Source organism: Delphinus delphis, chromosome 5 (genome assembly GCF_949987515.2).
Source record: "Delphinus delphis chromosome 5, mDelDel1.2, whole genome shotgun sequence".
In the NCBI taxonomy this organism is placed as follows: domain Eukaryota; kingdom Metazoa; phylum Chordata; class Mammalia; order Artiodactyla; family Delphinidae; genus Delphinus; species Delphinus delphis.
The window spans coordinates 48,822,537-48,847,461 of NC_082687.1; the positions used below are offsets into that span (position 1 = coordinate 48,822,537).

At 36.9% G+C, this 24,925-nt stretch overlaps 1 protein-coding gene across 9 annotated transcripts in view; it reads right to left on the reverse strand.

Moving 5' to 3' along the window:
- Window positions 1-24,925, reverse strand: part of LOC132425909 (alpha-fetoprotein-like) — a 68,750-nt gene that overhangs the window by 42,249 nt on the left and 1,576 nt on the right. For 6 of the 9 annotated variants that reach the window (XR_009519538.1, XM_060012378.1, XM_060012374.1 and 3 more), the window contains exons 2-12: window positions 23,831-23,882; window positions 23,542-23,683; window positions 22,000-22,211; window positions 19,087-19,219; window positions 15,967-16,064; window positions 14,799-14,928; window positions 9,104-9,315; window positions 7,502-7,634; window positions 5,781-5,878; window positions 3,394-3,532; window positions 727-953 (exon numbers count right to left, since the gene is read on the reverse strand). Coding sequence is in view for 8 of the 9 variants with exons in the window: in XM_060012378.1 (XP_059868361.1) it covers window positions 727-953; window positions 3,394-3,532; window positions 5,781-5,878; window positions 7,502-7,634; window positions 9,104-9,315; window positions 14,799-14,928; window positions 15,967-16,064; window positions 19,087-19,219; window positions 22,000-22,211; window positions 23,542-23,683; window positions 23,831-23,882 (1,576 nt within the window). In the remaining variant the exon portion in view is untranslated. The remainder of the gene's footprint in view (window positions 1-726; window positions 954-3,393; window positions 3,533-5,780; window positions 5,879-7,501; window positions 7,635-9,103; window positions 9,316-14,798; window positions 14,929-15,966; window positions 16,065-19,086; window positions 19,220-21,999; window positions 22,212-23,541; window positions 23,684-23,830; window positions 23,883-24,925) is intronic. The other 3 variants (XM_060012375.1, XM_060012381.1, XM_060012380.1) reach the window with 3 other exon arrangements.

A 24,925-nucleotide genomic window follows, 5' to 3' on the forward strand; every position in this document is an offset into this window, starting at 1 on the left:
ACCATTTCTTCTTGCCTTCTTAGCCTCAGTTTCCTCACAATTAAAATGGGGTAATAATATTATCTACCTCCTAAATCTGTGGTAAGGATTTGGTGAGATGACATACATAAAGGGTGCCTATCTATGCCAGAGAATTTCCTCAAGAGAAAGCAAAGCCCGAACTCTAAAAATAAAGTATTATCTTCTCACATCAGCCTGGGCTAAAAAGAAATAATGGCTAACTAAGTGTTACAGTGGTTTTTGGATGCTTACTGGAAAGCTTTACAGTCTAGTTTGTGATCAGCTCACCTTGGGAACTGAAGAAAGGACCTCAAGGGTCAGTTGGCTTATGAATTTTAAGTACTGTGATAAAACAGAATAAGTGACAACCTTGCGCTTGCTGACCATGGGAATGTGTTTATCCCCAAGGCAACAAAAACTTTGCCTCATTTGGCAAGATGATATTGTTGGACTAATAATATTTAGACTCTCCAAGAGCAAGTCTTAGAGTAAATAAATTAATTAGAAGTAAGCTACCATTTCTAATGATCGGGGGGGAGAAGGAACTATGAGGACCAGGACCCGCTTTCTCCTGAGGACAGGATCAGGGGCACGTGAGGAGGGTGGGAGGAGTGGGTGGGCACTAAAGGGGAACTGCCCCACTGCCAGGAGGTGGAGGGCTTTTGATGCATTGTGTTGATTCAGGGTAACCAGCATGTATATATACATATAAACAAAGATCCTTACTTTTGCTTTTCGGTTTGTAATTCCTCCTCCTGAGCTCTGCACAAGTCCTCATTAAGGTTGACGACTTGGTCACAGGATAAATGTGGAGAAATGTAAGTTCCATCTACTTGCAGATCATCAAAGCAAGGCTTCCTGAAGGCATACGAGTCATCACAGCAGTGACCCACACCAGCATTGATAGGCTCTGCCTCGTGTCTTCTGCATAAATCTCCAAGAATTAGCTTTGCCTTCCCCAGAAAAGAATTAAAATAAGAGCCATAAGGTTTGTGGTCATTAATATATATATTTTTTTTTATCCATAGAAAAGTATTCTCAAATTCTAGTTTCCTGCTAATTTGGCCTGGATTTCACTGTCTGGGAAAGAGCAAGAGTGTCAGGTGAAACCTGGTTCTCAGCCTTGTCCTCCCTCTTCCTGTCATCCTCAAAGGTCAGTTCCCTTGGACCCGACCTCCCAATTCCTCCTCAGTGTGCAGTTTATAGACCAGTGTTGACTTGAGGCAGGAGTTTCTTATGCTCCATCAAATTCAAATCAAGTCTCAGGTCAACATGACTGCTAATTTGACCCAGATGCAAGACTGATGAATGCACTTCTAAGAAAGCTCAAATCCAATGTGTTTCTGTGTTTTACAACTGGACATCTGTAACTACCACAGAACTTGGTATATGATAAATCACCTATAAACACTTGTTGAATTAATGAAAAAGTGAATAAATGAATGGTGAAAGGAATCCCTGGATCTTATTTCAGTTGTCTCCTTCCATTTTCTTGTCTCCTTCTAGAACAGTCACCTTGCCTTGCTCCCAGGGTGTGTCTGATACTTATCCTGACGCTGTCTGCAAGGCTGCCTGTATTCCACTCTGAGTATAATGACCACACAAATTCCCTGTCACTTATGTATGTGGGGATGAAGTAACTGAAACCAGTGAGCATCAATATTTAATTTATGAATTTACTGAAGTAACCAAAGAGATCACTTGAAAACAAGGTTTTAGGAATATAAATCAAGAGTTCCCCAAGGAAGGCATGATTAGATAATAAAAATTTATAATAAAATAAAAGGAAGACAGAGCTGGATAATAAAACATTTAAATCTGTAACCAAAACAACTATATTTTATCAGAGAAAAAGATTAACTTAGTATAGAGGAGATGCTCTACCAAGAATATAGGACAAAGAAAGCTGTCACCAAACAAGAATTCAGTAGCGTTAAAATATACCACTTGAGAGAGACCTGGAGACGAGCATCCAGGTCCTGGAGTGATGTTCTCCATTGCTAGGAGGGAATAATTCATATCCCTGGAAGAAATATCTCTCAAGACCATCCCTGCCCTTCCTCTGATTCCATTTGCATGAATACCCATATCCTAATTCAACTTCCCAAGTAATGTGATTCAGGGAAAAGTGTAGCCTAGTTATTAGACCCAATTATTCTTGACATTGGGAAGACATTTCTCACTGTAAATGAAATCTGGTATTCTGTCTAATGAAGGTAACACTTGTAAGTTTGATGTAAGATAACAGAAAATATAAATATTTGGTCTTTGACCCTGGTTCCTGACACAAAGCTCCTGGTATGCTTATAAATTGCTAAGTGATAAGGACATTAGGAGCAGCTTTTGCTCTAATGAGATGACTCTGAGTGAGCTCCTGGATGGCTCCTGGATGGGGGCTGGTCTCCAGAAAGACCAAGACATGATTAGAAGCTTGGAATTTTTAGCACCACCCCCATGCTCCAGAGAGGAGAAAGAGGCTGGAAATACAGTTAATAATTGGTCATGTCTATGTGAGGAAGCCTCCATAAAATCCCAATAGTATGGGGTTCAGTGGGCTTTCAGGTGAGTGAACACATCCAAGTACTGAGAGGGTGAGACACCCCAACTCCACAGGAAGCTTCTGCACTTGGAACCCTCCCAGGTCTCACCCTATGTATCTCTTATCTGGCTGTTCTTCTGCATCTTTTTCATATCCTTCAATAAACTGGTAACTGTGTTTTCCTGAGTTCTGTGAAGTGCTCTATAAAATTAATTGAACCCAAGGAGGGAGTTGCGGAAACCTCCGATTTGTAGCTAATCAGTCAGAAGCACAGGTGACAACTTGGACTTGTGATTGGCATCTGAAGTCAGGTGGGAGCAGTCCTGTGGAACTGAGCCCTCAACCCGTAGGATCTGATGCTATCTCCAAGCAGATAGTGTTAGAATTGAGTTAAATTGTAGGATTCCCAGTGCTTGCTTTGGGGAAAAAAAAAAAACCCACACATCTGGTGTCAGAAGTGTTGTGAGTATGGTAATCGTATGAGAGTAAAGGAGAAACACAAGAGGAAACTGGGTGGTTTTTTCCTACACTTTTGATTAGTATGAGTTAGTCTAAAATCAGCAAAATCGCTTTTGTTGACTTGAAAATCCAGGGAATAGACCTTGGGATATGATCCAGGCAAAGGTCTGGTGAATCTGACATCCCCAGTTTTTGCAAAGTGATAGTCTTATTTATCCCTGCTGCTAATCAAAGACAATTGGCATGAACTGACCAGAAATAAATTCTCTTAAGGACAGAATTATTAGGTTCCATTGACAATTCATAGACGTGTCCACCAACATGAGACTGATTGCTGGGGCTTGGAGTTCAGAACTTTTAACAACAGACAGACATGCAGTCAAGGATGCACTTACCGAGTTCTCCATGCAAACAAACTGTTGCTCATCATTCAGTGGGCAACATGTGGTGGCAGCAGCCGCCATGTTCTTCGTGAATATAACCAACTCCTGAGCAGATAGTTGTGGGGCTTTCTTAGTATAAAGGACTATGAGCCTGAAAGAATAATTTCCTCTTATTCCTGGCAATGGCTATGTGCCCAAAATGAAGAATTCTACAAAGTTTTCCTCAATATCTGACACTGTCTCTGATGTGGGATGAGCAAGTCATTAGATTGGGTTTAAGTCTATCCTTTTAGTTCTTGACCCAGTGGCTCAATGGCTTATTCAGTATACCTGGAATTCCCTTTCCACCTCACACATTGCTCCACTCTCATCCATCTTCTTTCTACTTATGAAGGATACTGTGATAGCTAATTTGGATGGCTGCAAAATCAGACTCATAGTAAACAGCTTCTGAAATAAATATATGCACAGGCCATTAAAGCATGTATGGTTGTCTACAACGTGTAGGAATAGAAGCTACATGATCAGGAAACATGTCCTACTCTCATGGTCTCACGCCTCTAGTGGAGGAGATAGAGGAGTACACTCAGTGTAATGAGAGGAATAGAGAATGCTATAGGTGCACATAGAACGACATCTAATCCCATCCCAGGGAGGTCAGGTAGGCTTCCTAGAGGAAATGACATGTGAGCTGAGATCTGACAATAACTAAAAATGAGCCAGGTGAAGGGGAATGAAAGTAAGAAGGGAGCACTTAGAAAGTCACTGATTGTGATTTTTTTCTTAATTAGGGGGGATTGGGAATTGGAGAGAGGAGAAGGAAGAAAGCTTAACTATAGAATCAGATTTACATTGTTTTTAAGATAATTATGGTTGCTATATAAAGAATGGATTGGAGGTGGGCAAGAGAAAAAGTGAGGGAAGAAAAGTCCATGCCAGTAATTCAAGTGATGGCCTGAACTAGGAGAGTGGTAGTGGGAACTGAGGGATATGGAGAGAGATTTTAATGAGAAAGACTCTGCAGAACTGAATTTGAGGACGAAATGTCAGAATCATTTATTGCATTTATATTATAATGGAGTTAGGGGAAGAATTTAGCTACAGCATCCAAGGAAATAGTCAACCTAATCCAGTGCTTCTTAAAGTGTGACCCCTGGATTGGCAGCATCCCCTGGGTACTTGTTAGAAGTACAAATTCTCATGCCCCACCCCAGATTTACTGAATCAGAAACTCTAGGGGTGGGCTGTGTTTAACAAGTCCTCCAAGTAATTTTGATGCACTCTAAAGTTTGAGAGTCACCGGTCTAATCCTTAAGCTAGACGTTAGCAATTAAATACAACAGTAAAAAAAAAATAATAAGCCAAATATTCTAAAACAAGAATAATTTTTTTGGATCCATTATTCTGGACATTTAATTTAAGCTCAATATTATGGGACACTGTATCAAACTGCACTTTTCCCCAATACTCTGCTTCTTTTTTTTTTTTTTTTTGAGTAGAGTTCCCTGTGCTATACAGCAGGTTCTTATTAGTTACCTATTTTATATCTGTTTCAATTTTAAGATCATTTTATCAAAACACACACACACACTAAACTGTTTGGATTTTTATTGAAATAACATCCACAAACATGTAGTGCTCTCCACCTGGTTTTCTGCATTCGGTTGTATATATATTTTTTTGAATTTTTGAATTTTATTTTATTTATTTTTTTATACAGCAGGTTCTTATTAGTTATCCATTTTATACATATTAGTGTATATATGTGTGATGAATTGGGAGATTGGGATTGACACATATATATATACTCTGCTTCTTAATAGACTATTACAGTAAGATCTTAAAGATAACTGAAAATTGGCTTTTTTGTTTTTTTGATATCTTAATCTTTGAAATACAATGGGATTTACCAGGCTCTCTGCACACAAAGAGTTAACGTATGCTCCCTCTGACTAAGGTGCCTATTTATCTCTACTCTTGATGGTGAAAATACTGTATTTGCTATATTGACCTGACTTGAAACTGATGAAGAAAACCTAGATTAGATCTCTGTTGCAGCCTTGACTCCAGATTGCATGCAAAGCCCCAAACTAAATGTCCAGGTGAAGGGTAGAGGGCTCCTGTGGGATTGCGGAAGGGCAGTCAGGGTCTGCCGGCTCCCTGACCTCTGGGCATTGATTGGAATCTGGAAACTGGCCTAAAAAGCAATGTAAAAGCACCCAAGGTTATGTGGACAACTGTCTTATCAAGACAAAGATAACTAGGTTAATTCTGAACTGAGTTTTCCCTTGGCCTCTGAGATTTTAAGGTTGAATATAGACTCTTAGCAACTCTCAGCAGCAGGAGTCAACAAAAACTCACGAACAACCACAAATTTGGACAATATCTTGGAAGCATACCTGTCATGGAAGTTACTATCTCCTAATTTCTCATGTAAATCACACTGATTTTTCACATGCTCATGGCTTTCACGAACCACTCTTTGAAACATCTCTTCCTGAAAAATAAAGATAATCAGTGTTTATCTATCGTTGCAACAATCTATCTTGAGGTAAGATTGCAAAACCATCTTCTGTAATAGTTTAATGTGACTGTTTTACTAAACCCAGGGTTTTATTTACTTAGTGAGTTTGGAAATGTTGAGAAAACACATTTTGCTGAAACAGGAATGGTCATGTACTTTGTGGAGAAAAAAGTGGGACAGCAAAGATTGATATTTAGTTTCCTGTGGTATGAACTCATTTATGGGCTTAAATGGCATATTTTACAAGCATAAAGCTAACCATTCATCAAGCCAAAAAGAGGTCCTTAAAAGTAATTTATAGATCTAAGTTTAATTGATCAGAATGTGTGTGTGTATGTTTGCATACTGGTTATTTTTAATAATACAGCATTTTTATGTAAACAGTACAGATATAGAGATATGGATGTAGGTATAGAAATATAGATACATATTAAGAAGTCATGGTTTAATAAAAACAAGTACCAGACTTGAACATAGTAAAGCACTCCACGAATACACGTTAAAGGGAATCACATGGAATTCTCAGAGCTAAATGAAAGTTCAAAGAATTCTTGAACAGTGCAAATAAAATTCCAGTGGGAAGATACGAGTGACCTTGCAGACTTAGCTCTTTGGTAGGAGCACTGGTTATCTTCTTAAGTAATCAGACCCAGTCCACCTGATCCTAATAAACAGTATTTGTTATAGTAAAAATTTTACCTGATTGGCAAACTGTTTGCCTGGATTTAACACTTAGCCTTGTCCTTACTGCCTGTGTGACATTGGACAAGTCACCTGAACCTTCTGAAACTCAAAACTCTCATCTACAAAATGTAGCTAGTACTTATGCCATTACCTATCTTACCAAGCTGTTGTGAGAATAAAATAGGACACTTGTTGTAAAGCTACTTTGTAAATTCTAAACATCCATGCTCCTATAAGGGGCTATTATCATAATGATGATTGTGGAGTCTACAGGTGATGCTATGAAAGGGTGCTAACCTACAAAAGACTAAGTCGCCTTCATTTAGCCTTCTCTCTGGGAACAGGAAGATGCTAGGTGTACCTGCTTGAGCTCAAACAGGACAAGAAATGCCTTCGTCCTCCATCCCCACCCACTAATTAGCATAACAAAAGCCAGAACCACCTGGCTCCTGGTAAACTGTGGATAACAGATTGTCTGGTCAGAGAGTTGTAAGGCAACCGGCTTTTTCCATGTCAACTACACAACAGGAGCTGCTGACTGTGAACAGTATGATTTCTGGCCTGAGATAGGGACAGTTTCCAGGCCTGCTTGGTGGAAACCGTCAACCTTCCCCCACCCTAATAGGCTATGCTTTCATGCTACCTGCTACCATGCCAAGCAAACTTTAGAGAAGATTGCACAGTTGTTTTCATAAAACACAGAATCTATAAGGCAGTGACTCACACAGAAAGTTGCTGCTGTATAATGATGTGGCCTTTGGTTTAGACAGAAATCAAAGTTTTTGTGTAGTGCTTGCAATTAGAAAGAACATGCATAATCATCTTACAAAAGTACAGCACTACTAACAGCATTGGACTTTTCCCTATGTTTATAATCACTTATGAGAAACAGGTGTAAAAAAAGGAATTTACCCCATGACTATAGCATTCCAGAGGATTTTCTAATTTACAGCATTTTCCCAGTAAGTTTTGATATACTGTATCCACTCTTAAAATCACTGGAACTGCCAACTCTGGATGTCTTCTTGAATATTCATAAAGAAACCTGTAAGCACATGAAGCATATCAGAAAGTAAACACTAAATTCTGAAGCCATAGTTTTCTTTCAAAAGCCACCTATGACCATGACATTTATTCAATATTTTAACTGACTTTAGGTATTTGAAAATCTTGGGAGGCTGGCAGGGAAGTTTTATTGGCTAGATTTTGAGATAAGGAAACCAAATCAATAAAATTACGTGATTTTTCCAAAGTTACACAGTAGTGAGTGGCAGATTCAAACTTGAACCTAAAACATCCTGACAAGATTTAGTTCCTGGCTCAGGGTCTCTCCTTACTTTTACTAGAAATTCATTTCAAGTGTTTGGGTGAGAACATTTTCTTGATGACCTTTGAGGCTAGATTTTATAAATATTACAATTTTTTTGTAAGACTGTGCTGACTAGGTATTAAATAACCATCTTCCCCTGTTTCCCACATAAGCCTTCAAGCATCAGTTGTCCATAATCTGCACGTTCTTCTGGGTTACAAGAAACAGAAATTTGGACTCTAGAATATTTTCAAAGGAATCATAGAATTGCAGAAGGGACATCTGAAGTGATCTTATCCAACTGCCTCAGTTTACAGTTGGAACCCAAAAGTCTGGGGAAATTAAGTGGCTTGAACTGCATTTCAAAGCTGATGCATGACCAAGCTAGACTGGAACTCAGGTCTCACAACTCATAGTCTAACGTAATTTCCACTAGGAAGTTGTGCCTATCGACTTTTTCAATACTAAATGCAAGTTTAGGGATAAGTGAGTTCAGGTAGTGACATTTACTTTTATAAGCCAGTGTCAAATGTAATTTCAGAAATATAGCTAAAGTCAATCTACAGAAAACTTTGAGGAAAATTCAAATTCTTATGTTTTGTTAGAATTTAGCTGCTCCAAATAATACTTCACAAAGTGACTTTGGAACTATTTCAATCACTCAGTAATGTTGTCTTAATATTATAATATATTGAAATCAGTTTGCTTTATGCCCCAAATAATTTGCACTTCTGATTGGACACCAGAGATGTTAGAACTCCATCTCTTTAATATTGTAATGCCACACTATGGCTTTGAGAGTAGGTATTAAATTAATTAGAAGAGCTGGCCAGGCATACCAATCTGAAACCCTTACTTAGGGATGACTCTAAGTCCCTCAGAGCAAAGCCTGCACACACTTGACGCTCACTGTGTTTTTTAAAATTCGTATATTAGTTGTCAACATTTAAAAATCAAGAGACTTCCAACTTCTCTCAAAATGCAGTTGATCCAACGACCCAAAGCCTACATTCCCATATGGTTACAAGTAGCTAGAGCCAAATAGTAGCTGCAACCTTGGACTCCACAAGGCATCTCCTCTCAGCCATTTAACCATTCACTCACATCATTGGCTCGCCTCTGTCATCATTCAAGTTTGCAATCTCTCCCAAAGAATCCATAAATACAATATACCATTACTAAGATTTTACAAAAAGCCATATTACTCTTGTAGGAAGTCATCTTGTTTGTCAGTGAATTGTTTGCATACAAACTGGTCTTCTGTAAACCTGCTAAGTGGCAGGGATGAGAGATCAGGTTTGTCATTTTCTGAGTTGATAATGCATTCCCCTCGGAATGGTTCTGGCAGTTCACAGCATGGAGTGATCCTGCTGGATGGTGTAGCCTGTTTAGAGCAGGTATAGTTCATAAGCTGGCTCTATAAACATAAAAGAGCAGTAATTTTTGATGACTTCATTCTGAACTTATTTCTTTTTATTGTTATCAGTAGAAAACCAGAGAAAAACTTGGCATCTTATATTGCTTTTTCCATGGCAAACTGCGAGACCAAAAAAGGTCATTTATAGTGACTCATTCTACTAAGAAACCTTCTCTATTTGACTTTACTGAAGTGTCACAAGTTCTTCTAACATCTCTTACAGAACTTAAAGAGAGACAGACGGTATTATTGTTTTCAAGTTTAGCCCAACAAAATACAAATGAAGAGTTTTATTACTTGCTACTGTTGTTATTGTTCTGGGATCCCAGTTTAGAAAACATTTTGTCTCTGTCATTTTCTATATACATTACTGTAATATTACTATAAAACTTACATATTTACTTATATATACACATACAAAAATAAGTACATGTGTGTATGAACAAGCTAGTCTCTATACTTAAGGAGCTCACAATCTAGTTGGAGAGTCAAGTAGTTAAACAAGAATAATAATGCATTATAAAATAAATTGTTAGAGAAATGCACGTGTTATATTTTGGAAGAAAAAAGAGAGATTGGCAATCCAGACTGGATAAAGGTCAGAGTGAAGATCTTGAATGATTTGAATCTTGAAGGACAAATAGAAGTTAGTTGGAAACAAATGGAGAGGAAAAGCATACTAGAATTATCCATCTTTACATAAAAGAGTCTTAGATGTGAAGAACATGGCGTACATGGGAAATGGTATATAGGACATTTTGAGCTCATTGGGAAAATTTAGTTGAGATTAAGATTAAGGGATCAGGAGAGAAGAAGAATGTACTGAAGATCTAGATCTGAGAGTGGTAAATTGAAGCTGCATTGTGAGGTCAGGTTGAGACCGATAAGGGAGAGTGTGTACATTAGTTAAGTGACGAGCCTGCTCTCAGTGGCTTAATAGGATCCAGCCTGTTTCTTTCTCAATAAAGTCCTATTGAGAAGGGGAGGTGTATTGCCTCCGGGCAGTAGTTCTGAGAACCAGGCTGACAGAGGCCCTGTCATCTCCAACCTGTAGATTCTAACACTGACCTCAGATTGGGTGTTTTGGACAGGAGATTTTATAGGCCAGGCCTAGAAATGACATAAATCACTTCTGACTAGGCTCCACCTAGTTGTGAGACTGGAGTAAATGTCGTTTTCCAAGAACTCTGTCTTGGAAAAGAACAGTAAATTAAATAGTCTCTTTGCAAAACTAATTACTTAAAGGAGAAAACATATATACATGGGAGGGAAAGGAGGTATAACTACATAAATGATGTTTTTAGTTATCAAATAATAATATTGTCATGTAGAACTCTATATTTCTCAATGAGAAAGTGCTAATGAAGGAGATTTTTTTAAAGGAAAATGTATATTTTAAAACCTGACAAAAATAAGTACAGTTGATTCTCATTACTCACAGTAGTTATAAACACTGAATTCATGAATATTGAATCATCTACCCTAGAGGAAATACAGAACAAGTTTTCTGCAAGTCTCTGGCCACATTTTCGTCAACAGATCAAGACATAACCTTATTTTGTGTATGTTTCTGTTTAAAAACACCTTATTTAATATAGAGTAGCCCCCCCTTACCCACAGGGGTTACATTCCAAGACCCCCAGTCAATGCCTGAAACTGCAGATAGTACCAAATCTTATATATACTATGTTTTTTCCTGTACATACATACCTATGATAAAGTTTAATTTATAAGTTAGGAACAGTAAGAGGTTAACAAAAATAACTTATAATAAAATAGAGCAATTATAACAATATACTGTAATAAAAGTTATGTGAATGTGGTCTCTCTCTCTCTCTCTCAAAATACCTTATTGTACAATTTTAATGCCTTTTCCACCTTAACTAAGCACTTATCATGCACTGTGGCCAAAACTTTGGCAGTTTGAGGTGTGACAGCAAAACTAACATGAATTTCTTTTTCCTTCTTCACAATTTCACAGATAAAAGATTTGTTCTTACCATTGATCTTAGCAACCTCAGCATATGATTTTTTTTTTCTCATTCCTATTAAGTTGAGAACTTCCACCTTTCCACTTCAAGGGTACACTTTATGGCTTCTCTTTGGCAGATCCAAATTGCCAGCATCACTACTCTTGTGCACTGGGGCCATTGTTAAGTAAAGTAAGGGTGACTTGAACACAAGCACTGTGATCCCAGGACAGCCAATCTGATAACCTATATGGCTGCTAAGTCACTAATCCCCGAGAAACGCTGGACAAAGGGATGATTCACGTCCCAGATGAGATGGCACAAGATGGCACAAGATTTCATCATGCTACTCAGAATGGTGCACAATTTAAAACTTGTGAATTGTTGATTTCTGGATTTTTCTGTTTAATATTTTCAGATGAAAGTTGACTGTGATTAACTGAAACCTCAGGAAGCAAAGGGGGCAATAAGGGGGACTCCTGCATATGGGTGATTTATTCACACTGAACTCATAGCCACCAGCACTGTTCCTCATGCATGAACAAAGCTTATCTAAAATACATATTCTAAAATAGAACTACCATACGACCCAGCAATCCCACTACTGGGCATATACCCTGAGAAAACTATAATTCAAAAAGAGTCATGTACCACAATGTTCATTGCAGCTCTATTTACAATAGCCAGGACATGGAAGCAACCTAAGTGTCCATCGACAGATGAATGGATAAAGAAGATGTGGCACATATATACAATGGAATATTAGTCAGTCATAAAAAGAAACGAAACTGAGTTATTTGTAGTGAGGTGGATGGACCTAGAGATTGTCATACAGGGTGAAGTAAGTCAGAAAGAAAAATAAATACCGTATGCTAACACATACATATGGAATCTAAAAAAAAAAAAAAGGTTCTGAAGAACCTAGGGGCAGGACAAGAATAAAGATGCAGACATAGAGAATGGACTTGAGGACACAGGGAGGGGGAAAGGGTAAGCTGGGACGAGGTGAGAGAGTGGCATGGACTTATATATACTACCAAATGTAAAACAGATAGCTAGTGGGAAGCAGCCGTATAGCACAGGAAGATCAGCTCGGAGATTTGTGACCACCTAGAGGGGTGGGATAGGGAGGGTGGGAGGGAGACGCAAGAGGGAGGAGATATGGGGGTATATGTTTATGTATAGCTGATTCACTTTGTTATAAAGCAGAAACTAACACACCATTGTAAAGCAATTATACTCTAATAAAATAAAATACATATTCTTTCCACAAGGCACATCACAGCTTCTAGGAACACTAGACAACACTTCAGAACTATACTCGGGCCATTGTAAAGAGCTAACTCAACAACAAAAAGCACAGAAATGCAGAAAATGTGGCAGTTAATAGACTGCAAAAAGAACACCTATTTACAGTATGAGAGCTACAACAAGAAGGCAGAGAGCATCACCTTGTTCTATTGTAGCTGGAGCCATGCACATGTGGCAACTCAGATTTCCACTGCTCTGAGCATGCATAAATCTGGGAATGACCACAAAGTGCTGTGAGTATTGATTTGGGGGTCACAAATAAATTTTGGCATGTAGGTGAATTCTCAAGTATAGAATTCATGAATAATAAAGATTGACTGAAAAAATGTTTAAATAAATCCATAACAAAAGAAATGGAGAAGCTGTCACATCAGTTTGTATCCTCCATCCCTCCTCCAGTTTCACAGACAAACCTGAAAACAGGTAAGTTACAGTGCTATTTAAGTTATTTCAGAGAATTCGAAAGGAAAAAAATTCTAATTCATCTTTTAGAAGTTATCATAACTGGATACCAAAACCTGATAAAATATGTGCCAGAAAAGAAAGTTCTAGATCCATTTCACATCTAAAGATAAATGCAAAATTGTGACACATATATATGGAGAGAGAGAGAGACACCATAGATATAGTAAAATGATATTGACTTGAGCAATGTAAAAATGGGTAAATATTAAGAAATCTTTTAATATAATTCTTCAATGGATAAGTCAAACAATAAAAATCAAATGATCATCCCAAGAAGACAAAAGAATATTTACTAATGTTCAGAACCCATCCTATTTAAGACAAAACAAGACAACCTCTAAAACAGAGTGAAACATCTCAACACATAAAAGTATCTTTGTCAAGCTAATAACTCTAAACCTGTTTCCTTTATAGTCTAGAATAAGAAAGGAATGCCCGAACTATCTGAAGTTACTTTATATTGCTTATTAATACTACCTAATACAATTAAATAACTGGAGATTGTTCTAGCATTCCTGTCATAGTATAGACAATAACAGGAGCTGTTCTAGAGTTACCAGTTTGGCATGGGTATTGTTTATGTGTTAAAGGATTTTAGAGATTTTTCTTTTGTTTTGTTTTAATACCTATGGATAGGTCCCAAAGTTCCCTGTAATTTTCACCTAATCGTCATGCAGATAGGATCCTGAGAGCCTATCCTAAAGAGCCAGCACGACTTCTAAGTGTATAGGATAGTATCGCTTCCAGTATGCGTTGAGATTCTTGCCATACGGGAAGTAATCCAAGAAGCAACTTTATATTGTCTATCTCCAGGATGGAATTGGCAGTAGCAGCCACCATCTTTCGGTCAAGCACTGACCAAACAGTGGCCAACTGCGATGGCTGCCAAGGGAAAGCTATGGTCCGACCCCAACTCTCTGTTCCAGCAAAGTAGACATTTGAGGACTTAGAATCTTAGGGGTTCTACTGAGTGTTCGATTCAATGATTTTTCTATTTTAACTGATATTGTTACCCACATTCCTTAATCTATGTGTAATGGGGCAAAAATTGTTGGGGGTAAGGATTTCTGCCCATAAGAGTCATAGATTCCTCACTGAAATCATGATTGTAGTCTTTCTTTGTTTCTGTTTTATTTTTTATCATGATGAAAATTATTCAGTTTTCAAACTTGTAGAATGAATAGGAACATACTTGTAACTTGTGATTTACTAAAACGTTATCAGGATTTTAACAGCTACAATTTTTTTCCTTCTCTGGGATTTTGAGACTTTACATTTGGACGTGGGGCAGGTGAGTTCTATGCTGTCCATGCCCCGGCCCTTGTCCCTTGCCGCCACATCTTTGCTTTTGGTGGTTTCTTCTTTCCTCCAGGCTGATAAGGCCTGAGGGTATAGTTTGCAATTCTAAGACTTTCTAGAGATTCAAAGATGAATGAAATACAATCTCAATTTGGAAGAAAATTAGCAGCCAGCTCTAAAAATTTAAGAATAAAAGAATAAAGTAGATAGAATGAGGAAGGAAGGAAGGAAAGAAGGAAAGGAGGAAGGAAGCAAGGAAGGGAGGAAAAGAAAGAAAAAAATTGTTTCATGAGAAGAGAAGAGAGACGAGGGGAGACACCATTCTGTTGGTAATATTGAGAAATGATAATTACTTTTTTAGATTCATCTATACCACCCTCACTTTTATTTAAAAAGTACAAGTATTTTAAAGAGTTTTAAGAAAAGAGAAAGTCTTACTCTGCCAAGCACACACCCTACTGTATTTCCTTCACAACAGATCTGATGCAGATTTTTAATATCCATGGCCAGTTTGGCAATTTCAGAAAAGTTAGCTTTAGGTTGTTTTTTAGTCAACAGAACCAATTCCCTGGAAAAAAAAAAAGTACATTTTAAACAGTTTTTTGAATTCAATTCTTTCTAAAATTATTTGTAGTTCATTGAGTAACCAAAAGAATAGAAACACAGTTGCAAATGTAGGATGAAGACAGTTGTATATTATAAGTGCTTTCTTTTTCTACAGTGATAGAACCCAGAGCCATACAAAGATGTAAATCACAAAATGAAAATTATTCACTTCATAATCATGTAAATACAGTCATTTTCATCATTCAAATTATTGCTTAAAGTAGTTGAGTTGCTTAGATAGGTAATTTGGGAATTTATCTGACCTGACTTTCCAAATAAAATTCTTTACCAGAAAGATAATAATTGTAAGAGGTTTGGTTCTCCCTTGTCCCTCTCTGTTGACAACTGAAAAACATCCCTGAAATTTTTCTAGAAATACGAAAAATGGGCTTGCCTTATAAGGAAAACTGAGCTTCCAGGCAGCCCACTGTTATCCTAAATTGGGGATGAAGGTGATATAAGGGAAGATGCATGTCTTCAGGGGTAAACTTGGGACAGAAACACAATCTGGGCCCAAGATACAGGCACACTGAGTAGCATCAAATTCTCCTCCCACCCCACACTCCTCTATCCCCACCTCAAAAAACACCACTCACTTTTTCTGTCCTACATGACATTAGAGCCAAAATATTTCTTATCTTCCAAGAGAAAAATACCTTTTGTCCTCCAGCCTTTACCATGAAGAACTACTAAGTGTGAGCATCTGAATGTACAGAAACTTTTGTGCACTGGAGAAGAGCCTAAAGGATTTGAGCTGATGGAAGAAGTTGATAGAGGAGATATCAACCCCACAGGAGATAGTGGGTAGAGAGGAGGACTGTGCAGTTTCAGGCACAGCCCAGTGTGCCCTATTGAACAGGCAAATAGCACACGTGTAGAGAAAGGAACCAGATTTGCACTGAGACATTAGCAAATGAAAGATAAATGATTTTTCAAATGAGTTTAATCAAAGAGGGTGATACAAAGCAACAAAGTCCACAAATCTAAATAGGTAACTTACACTGCTTTTGCTACTTTGTGGTTGAATTTAATCCCAATCTCACATAAGTGGTGATGCCTCAAAGATATTTCTCTAACGTATTTTCTGATGGGTTCTAGCTGTAATTAGAAAACCGTCTCATCAAAGAACTATGGTAACAACAGAAGAAGTTTATCTCATGGTTAGTAAAGAAGACAGAAAAATAAACATCAAGTATCTCCTCAAAATTAGAAAGATTTTATTGTCTTATCTATGAGGCCAAATGTAAAAGCATAATTTGGTGAAGGTTCTGTTTTTTTGTTTTTTGTTTTTTATAAAATAGCATCTCACTTCCCCAGAGAGTGTCTGTCCCAGAACTTAGACATTTGGCATATAAATGAGAACAAGAAAGTGGACAAACAAAAATCCAGGGAGCCACTAGAATAAATTTTGATAACGTCTTACAGTTGTATTTTGGTTCTTTTAAGTTACTAGCCCTGTCATCCTGAACATGTCTCCAAATGCTTATCTATGATATATGCTCCAGTTTTGCAATATATATTAATGGAGCCCCCCCCAAGAAAACATTTATATTCTTTAACCCAGAATTTTGACTTTTGACTTCTAATAAAAAGCACATGTATTTAGGTCTCTAACCAAAACTATATATTCAATTTGATCACAACAATGTACAAAATAAAACCTGTGAATGAAAAAAATGAATAAAAGGAAATATACCAAAATTGGTATCTCTGTGTGATGGGAGAATAAACAACATTTTAAAATTTCAGAAAAGCTCTATATATTCACTTAAAACATTATATTGACCATATATTATTTTAACTTGGGGTAACAACACCTTACAATGCTTTTTTTTAAGAACAAGTTAGATAATGTATACAGAGGCAATATTCAAACCACAAATCTGGCACAACGATAATAAATTATACTTTATAATTAATTATAATATAATTATTATTTTTATTCTTATTTTGTTGTATTATACTCATTTGAAATCAAATACAAACAAGCTTATCCACTTCTTCACAAGAGAGTCTGTGAAGGCTTAACTCATAAACTGCATTCTCTGATCATAGATACAAGTTTTACATGATTGGCTATGCAATTTTCTCTGGGCAAGGAGTAATAACTTCTTGAAACAGACACCCTGGAGGCAGCAAGACTGTAAACATCACAAAGTGAGGGAGAGGAGAAAAGAACTCTTAGCTAACTTAAAAGCATCTGCTTATGCTTAGTATGTGGATGGACCTAGAGATTGTCATACTGAGTGAAATAAGTCAGACAGAGAAAGACAAATATCATATGATATTGCTTATATGTGGAATCTAAAAAAAAATAGTACAAATGAACTTATTTATAAAACAGACATAGAGTCACAGATGTAGAAAATAAACTTATGGTTACCAGGGGGAAATCGGGGTTGGGGGGTAGGGATAAATAGGGAGATTGGGATTGACATATACACACTACTATATAAAAAATCGATAACTGAGAAGAACCTACTGTATAGCACAAGGAACTCAATACTCTGCAATGACCTATGTGGGAAAAGAATCTAAACAAGGGTGGATATATGTATAACTGATTCACTTTGCTGTGCAGCAGAAACTAACACAACATTGTAAATCAACTATACTCCAATAAAAAATTTTTTTTAAAATTATAGGGGCATGTTATACATTAAGGAAAAATTTCCTCTGAAAGGGTTAAGATTAAGAAAACTTTGAAACAAGTTACCTAAAAAAAACTCACCTTCATGAAAAAGTTCATTCTTCCAAAATGCCAGGTAATGAGACCTAAGTCTACACAATCACTTGTTTTTGTTGTTTTTAATAATATGAAGCCAACAGGAGGAAAAAAATGACTGTCCTGCTTAGGAATTCAGAATTGGCTTCTGAAGGAATTGGAGATGACTAGGGAAAGAAATATATATAAGTAGCTTTAATGATAATAGCTGCGATTATTGAGTACTTAGCATATGTCAGACTCTTTAGATACGTTATTTAATTTCTTACACAAGGTAGATGATGAGGAGCTCAACAGGAGAAATAGCTTTACAGGAATAGAGAAATGGGGGTTGAGAGGAATATGAGAGAAATTCTCACTGAGGAGATCAAAGAAAACAGCAAGGAAGAAGCAGCACTGCCCTTAGACTTGAGGAATTCATCAAAACGATTATCAAACTACTATTCATTTCAGCATGACCTTGGGGAAAATCCATCTGGTGTGCCTTCTAAGGATGGCTATTTTGTGTTGATATTTAGAACCTTTAATGAACATACATAAAAAGTACTTTTATCATGGAACTAATCACCGATTTATGTCTATTCAATGAAGGAGAAAAAGCCACACAGTTAAAATTAAGTGTGAGGCTAACTGTATTTTCCAAAGATGGCTATAATAACAACTTCTATCCCATGTTCTTCTTACAATGAGCTTTCGTTACAGTATATTTACTTTCCCCTTCAAACTGGTGACATTTTATGATATTTCAACCAATAGAGTAGAGCAGAAGTAACTTTTGAATCCTGATCATAAAAGGCCATGCAATTTCTGCTTCATCCACTAGAAAACTCATTCTTGAGACTTTGGCCATATGTCAGCAGTCCAGTTTCCCTGAGGCTGCCATTCTGTGAAGCAGCCCAAACCAGCCAAGGCAGAGAGATCACATGGAAAGGCCCTGAGATAATATGAGGAGAAAGAGATGTTGGACCAACCCCCAGGTACTACAGACCTTCAGAGCCCCAGCCATTGACTGCAACCCCATGAAAAATCAGTAGCCAGAAAAGCCCAGATGAGCCCTTCCTGAATTCCTGACCCACTGACACCATAAGAGTAATAAACTCATTGTTATTGTTTTGAGCCACTAAATTTTGGGGTGTTTTGTTATACAGAAATAATAACTGGAATATTAAATACTTACTATGAAGTTATATTTATGCTAGATCATGCTTCTCAAAATTGAAGGACTATAAGAATTGCCTGAGTATCTTGTTAAAATGAAGTCGTCTTTAGCAGGTCTGGAGAAAAGCTTCAGACTGTATTTCTAACAAGCTTCCAGGTGATGCATATGCTACTGGTCCATAGTCCACACTTAGCATAACAAGTCCCTAAGTAAGGGTTGACATATGAATAGCTTACCTTTATCTGGAAGCATTCAGTCTTATTGTCTTCTTGGCAACAAGACCGAACAGCTGTTTCATAGCAAGCAGACATGGTCAGAATAGTGGGTCCATACAAGAATGGATGCTTCCTAGAAGTTTCATAAATGTACCTGTAATTTGACAGATACAAAGCTATATAATTTGGAATTCAAGAACATATGCTGACACTGTTTCTTAAAAACTTAGGATTCATTTAGTTTTGTTGACCTGAAATGTCTAGAATTTCATGGTGACAGAAATAGGATAGCACTGTACTTAAATGCATCAAAAGTTCACTACAGAGAGATCACTGTGAGGTTAGACAGTGCCCATGAAGTCACCAACTGTACTTTCTGGACCAGTAAGTAAAGAAAATCAGTAATTAAAACTTTTCATTTTTATCTAAGTAGTAGGAGATAGAAAGTTCAATAGTCTAAACTGATTGTAAATGGAGAATTGTACACCTGGTGAAGGGGAGTTAAATTGAGAAGCTATTGGTGGGTGTTTACACTCATTATAGAGCCTGGGCACCAGGCCTGCCTTTCACTTATAATCATATCTCCTCACACTAGTCCACAAAGCTTACTCAAATTATTTATGCCCCACCTCCCCACACACACAAATACCCCGAAAAAGTTGACATTGCAGACAAAAACCGGCTCAATGCTCACACAAATCCACTTTCTTTTCTTGTGTTCACAGGAAGACTACTTTTCCAGCCTCTCCTGCAGTTAGGTGGGAACATATAACTGAGTTCTAATCAATGAAATATGAATAAACATGCCATACACCACTCCTAGGTTTGGCTAGTAATTACTTTGCACAGTTCCCTAGTCTCTCTCTTTCTTTTTTGCAGTAACCTTGGAAACACTTGCTCCAGATGGTATAGCCCCAAGATGGAAGGATCTTGCACTCCTGAGTTACCCCTTGGAAGAGTTCCAGAGTAGCCAATGAAGACAAAAAGCCAAAATGAAAGTATAGTTAAGTCTTTAATCATTTTGGGGATAGTATAAGCAAAAGGCTAAACTAGAGGAAATGCTGACCCCCGCCCAACCTCCACCCTCACCCCCCTTACTCTTGGAAGTTCAGTCAATAGATTTGTTACATTTCAGCAAAGTTTCTCAAGCCCAACTTGTAAAAAAAGGAAAGCAAACTGATATTATCAAGATACAACTGCCACCCAAGATAAGGCAAAATTCCTGGTTGATAGGAAATTTCATTGGAGCCATTCAATATCTCTGCTCTCTGTTGGGTACTATGCTAAACTAAGAGTTCATTTTTGTGCTGCAGTAACTTAGTTCCCATAGAGGATTTTCAGTATGAACTAATCTAATTTCAAATCTCCAAAGGCAAAGCTGAACTTAGTATAAGGAAAAAGCTTTCTAATAATTAGAGCCATTTAAAAATAGAATGTCCCTATTGCAAGGTAACAAAGGGTCACACTTATCTTACAATGATCAAAACTGTTATTGAAAATTCCTTAGATAATCCAAAGATACAATAACTACTGTTTGGTGTATCTGTATTCTATGCTATCTTTTGATAAGACTGAAATAGCAGACTTTTCCTCTAGCTTTGATATGTTACTGTTTCTTTGGTTGAGAACTAAACAAAGTTGTTGACATAATTATGAAGCAAGTAGTTAGAAAATTATTTTTCCCTGAATATTTATGGTTGTATGCACATAAGTTAAATTAGCATATAAATAACTCCTTGATACTGACTTAATCGTAAATGTTCAAGAAGAGATTAGATTCACTGCCTGAGTATTGGTTAGATTTCATAATCTCTGAATGCTCAAACTTGATTTTACAATGCCCGAACATGATTTTATAAATCTCACCTAGAGTGGCTAGCACTTCATTTAATAGGTAGCCAAGTTCATATTACAGTTTCCCATTTGGTTGCCCCTAATGTCAGACCAGTTGGAACCGGCCCAATCCTTTATCTCTTAGTCCTTTCTCCCTAAGTGACTGGGGCCATTTAATTCCTTCCTGAAGGCTCAGTAACTTCTGGGGCAATTCTGCCCATGTATAGGTGAATTAAAAGTGTTTACGTTGTTCAACATCAAGTCACCCTGTCTGCTCATTCATTTCTGGTTTAGAGTTTCATGTCTAAAATCTGAAATCAAACCACCACCATGCCTTTTGCACTAGATCCAGCAATCAGATCTTCCCCTTTTTCCTAGTGTCTGAGTCTGTCTTGACCAGATGGCCAGAACTGCATTCCTTGAGAACTGAAGCTTTGTCCTTCTCTTGTCATTTCTACCTCTCTCTGGTTTTGGTTTCCTGCCTCTAACTTGCTCGTACCTCACTCTCAAAAGATAGACTTCTGTGCTAACTAGGAAACCAAAATATGAGCTCACCTACCCATGGGCTATCATGCCATCCACTCCAGGTGGAAATTACAGAATCAGAGTTCTTGAGTAGAAAACTCATCTCTGTCCGATCCACAAGTATTACTTATTCCTAGGTTCCCAATGACAGACTCTATCTCCATGCCTATCAGATACCCCTCCGGCTATCCCTTCGTGAACCTCCCAAATACTAGCCCATTGCCTGAGCTATTACCTGCTCTCTATTCCCAATACTCTGTTTAGTGTCCTTTGCCTACTAGACTGTATTTTTCAACATCATTTGCTACTGGTCTGACCAACCTAACCTTTGAGGAGATGGGTCTCTTACAGATCCTAGTCCTTTTTAATGTTTCATGGTGCAGACATTTTCATGCCCTCTTGGGTTTACTAAGACCATGTTGTCATTGTGAGGGAAAAAAATAAAGTGTAGCTCAAATTTTCATTTTACATAATCAAGCTTTGGGTACTCAGAGGCTTTTATATTAAAACAAAAGATCTGTCTTCAAAATTGGAAAACACTCTTTTTCAAAGACCTGGCAAGGAAATATGACTTACTTCTCTTTCACTGGCACATGATTCTCTTTGTCCATCTCACAGATCTGCTCAGGATTTGAAATTTGGGATATATCACTGTAACCTGCAACATCCTTTTTGTATGACAGGAAGCACTTGTGTCTTGCTGAGTTATTTGTATTGCAACAGTCAGAAAACACATGTCTGTCAGCCAACCCTTGGTTATTGCAAATATGCTCTAGGAAGGCAGTCATCTGTAGGAGGAAATAGTAACTTAAGGGAAGGCACTTGTGGTCTACATTTCTAACCACAGGAAAGTTAAGGAATTATATAGAAAAGGCAACTGAGTGCTTAATGTTATACTCTGTATCCAACAGTCCCTGGACATAGCTCTTTTGAGTGAAAGCCTTTTAAAAGGTTCTTAAGTCTAAATTCCCACATGCTGGACATTGGCCAAATAGAATTTATCATTTTCTCCCTACCTATGTAAGTGCTTCATTTTCATACAGTTGAAGGTATTAAAATAAAGGTAAGCCAAAATGTCCAGGACCTAAAGAAATCAAGGTATTTTTAATAAGAATTACCCACCAAGAAACAGCTCTTAGTTTGCTTTCCTTGCTTCCTCATTGTTTTTAGTTGGTTTCCATGGGAGCTTATTTTAAAAGTTAAACTCTGAGGCAATGTGTATTCGGTGTCAAATATTCAAATAGAAATGTAATGATTCAGTTTTCAAGTATCTTTGAACGGCAGTAAATGTGTGGGATGCTGTAAACCTCAAATGACATATGCTTCCAGATTTGTGGGATAAGGGCAGAAAAAGGTCATCTTTGGAAATGGAAATAAGAAGAAATCGATATAAAATAAGTGAGGCTAGCCACTGGCAAAGGAACTTCATTTAAAGTGTGTCTCTAATTAGACTAATGATTTTTCTATGACTACTTAGAGTCTGGTAAGAAAAAAAAAAAGGTAGGTTTTAGCCCAAGAAGATGGAGTGAAAAAAATCTATAAATAAAAAAGAAAATTATTTATTTGTATTTAAATTGTTGATATGAGAATAACTGATATAAAAATATGTAGATTATAAGAATATGTTAGTTTTTATCAAGAATTTTTCTAATCACAAGATAGACATATTTTATGAGATGATAGTAATTTTCAAGATTTTCTACTAAGTGGGAAAAAAGCCTATAATAATATTCACTTTTTTCTTCTTTTTTATATTCTCTTAGAAACTTTTAAAATCAGTACGTTAATTTCCCAGAAACCTTTATATGAGGATGTCAGACAATAATATTCTAGTGACAGAGACAGAGCAACCGACTTAAATTAACAAATTGGCATTCTAGGGTATAATTCATTCTCTTGAGCATTTAGTTCTCAGAGTCTGATCTCCCAGATATGAAATGATAAAATGTAAGTTTATAAACCTACAAAGATTATATCTTGAGTGTGACACATGTACATATTGTTGCCTTAAAATCCCTTGCCTAATTATTCAATCATCCCACTTCATAACAACATCCTTTGTTTGCAATTTAGTTTTTAAAACAACAGAGAGAAAAAGGCAGAACATGATTCACCTACCAATTGGTGACAACATTCTGAAGGTGATTCACGTGGCTTGAGGCTCTTGCACTTCTCTGCAAGATCTAGCAATTCTTTAACTATGGTTTGTACTTTTTCATAAGTCAATTTCTGAAGAAACTGTGCAACCATAATACTAGTGCTGAAACAGAACACTTGTGTGAATGCTGACGATAGAATCAAACTCTTTTCCTCCATCAATCTTGTTATATCACTGCCCTACTCCCCCCCCAAAATAATTAATATGATTTTACATTTCAAACAAAAGAATACTGATAATAAAACTCACACAGCTCTTAAGTTCTCCTCTAGATAATTCTGGCTATTAGAGTGCTGCATGGCTGAAAAAAAATGAGATTTTATTTACAGAAGAGGAAATTTTCCAAACTGAAATCCCCTTTGACAATTCAAATCTATATTTATTCATTCATAAATTTCCAGATTTATTTTTGTTTATAGCATAAACCAGAACAAATTATAAGAATATATCTTTTCTTTTATTTAAACTGTATTCTGTGAATGATTTCTTTCTAGTCAAACACATCATGTAGTTGAACCGTCATTGGCTTACAAATAAGTTGCACATACCTGTATTGATACTTCTGAATTAATTAAACTTGACTCTTTGGTTATCTCTTATTAGAAGTTACTAGCACACGCAAAGAACACTAAGAAAATTAAAGCCTGGTATTAGGAACAAAAGTATAAACATTAACACTTTGCCAGGCTTAATTTGGCAAAGACAGTAACTCATACATCTTGGATTCGCTCATCATCTTCATCATCTCCACTCACCACATACACATACACATGCTCTCTATTGAAAACAGTGTCTTCCTTCTAATATCAATAGCTTCAAAAGAGCTTAGCAGCTATCTATTTAATAAAGAAACCATTATTATTTACATATTAACAAGTAAAGGCTTTGGAGATAACTTATTCTGAGTTCAGCTTCTAGCTCTGATACTCAATATGGCCTTGAGGAAATAACTTAAGCACTCAGAGGTTCTGTTTCTCTATCAAATGTAAATAACTTCTACTACATTGGGTGGTTGTTAGGATTAAATGAAAGCCTATGTGTGAAGCATTGAGCACAGTGCCTGGCACTTAGTAGGTACTGAATAATGTAGCTCATGGGATTATTCTTGCTACTATAAACACTATTGCTCTATCTAAAATCATTTATCCAATTTTAAATACAAGTTTGAAATATGTCATTCTCTGACCTAGAGTGGAAGTAAGGTGGAAAATGGAAAATGAGATCTTCCTGTGTGTGTGTTGCTTCAATATATCAATTCTCTTTCTGTATCTATTCCACAGGTTAATTTCTAGCAATCTTCAATGACTCTACTGACAGTGATGAGCACTGAGAAAGATAGCCTTT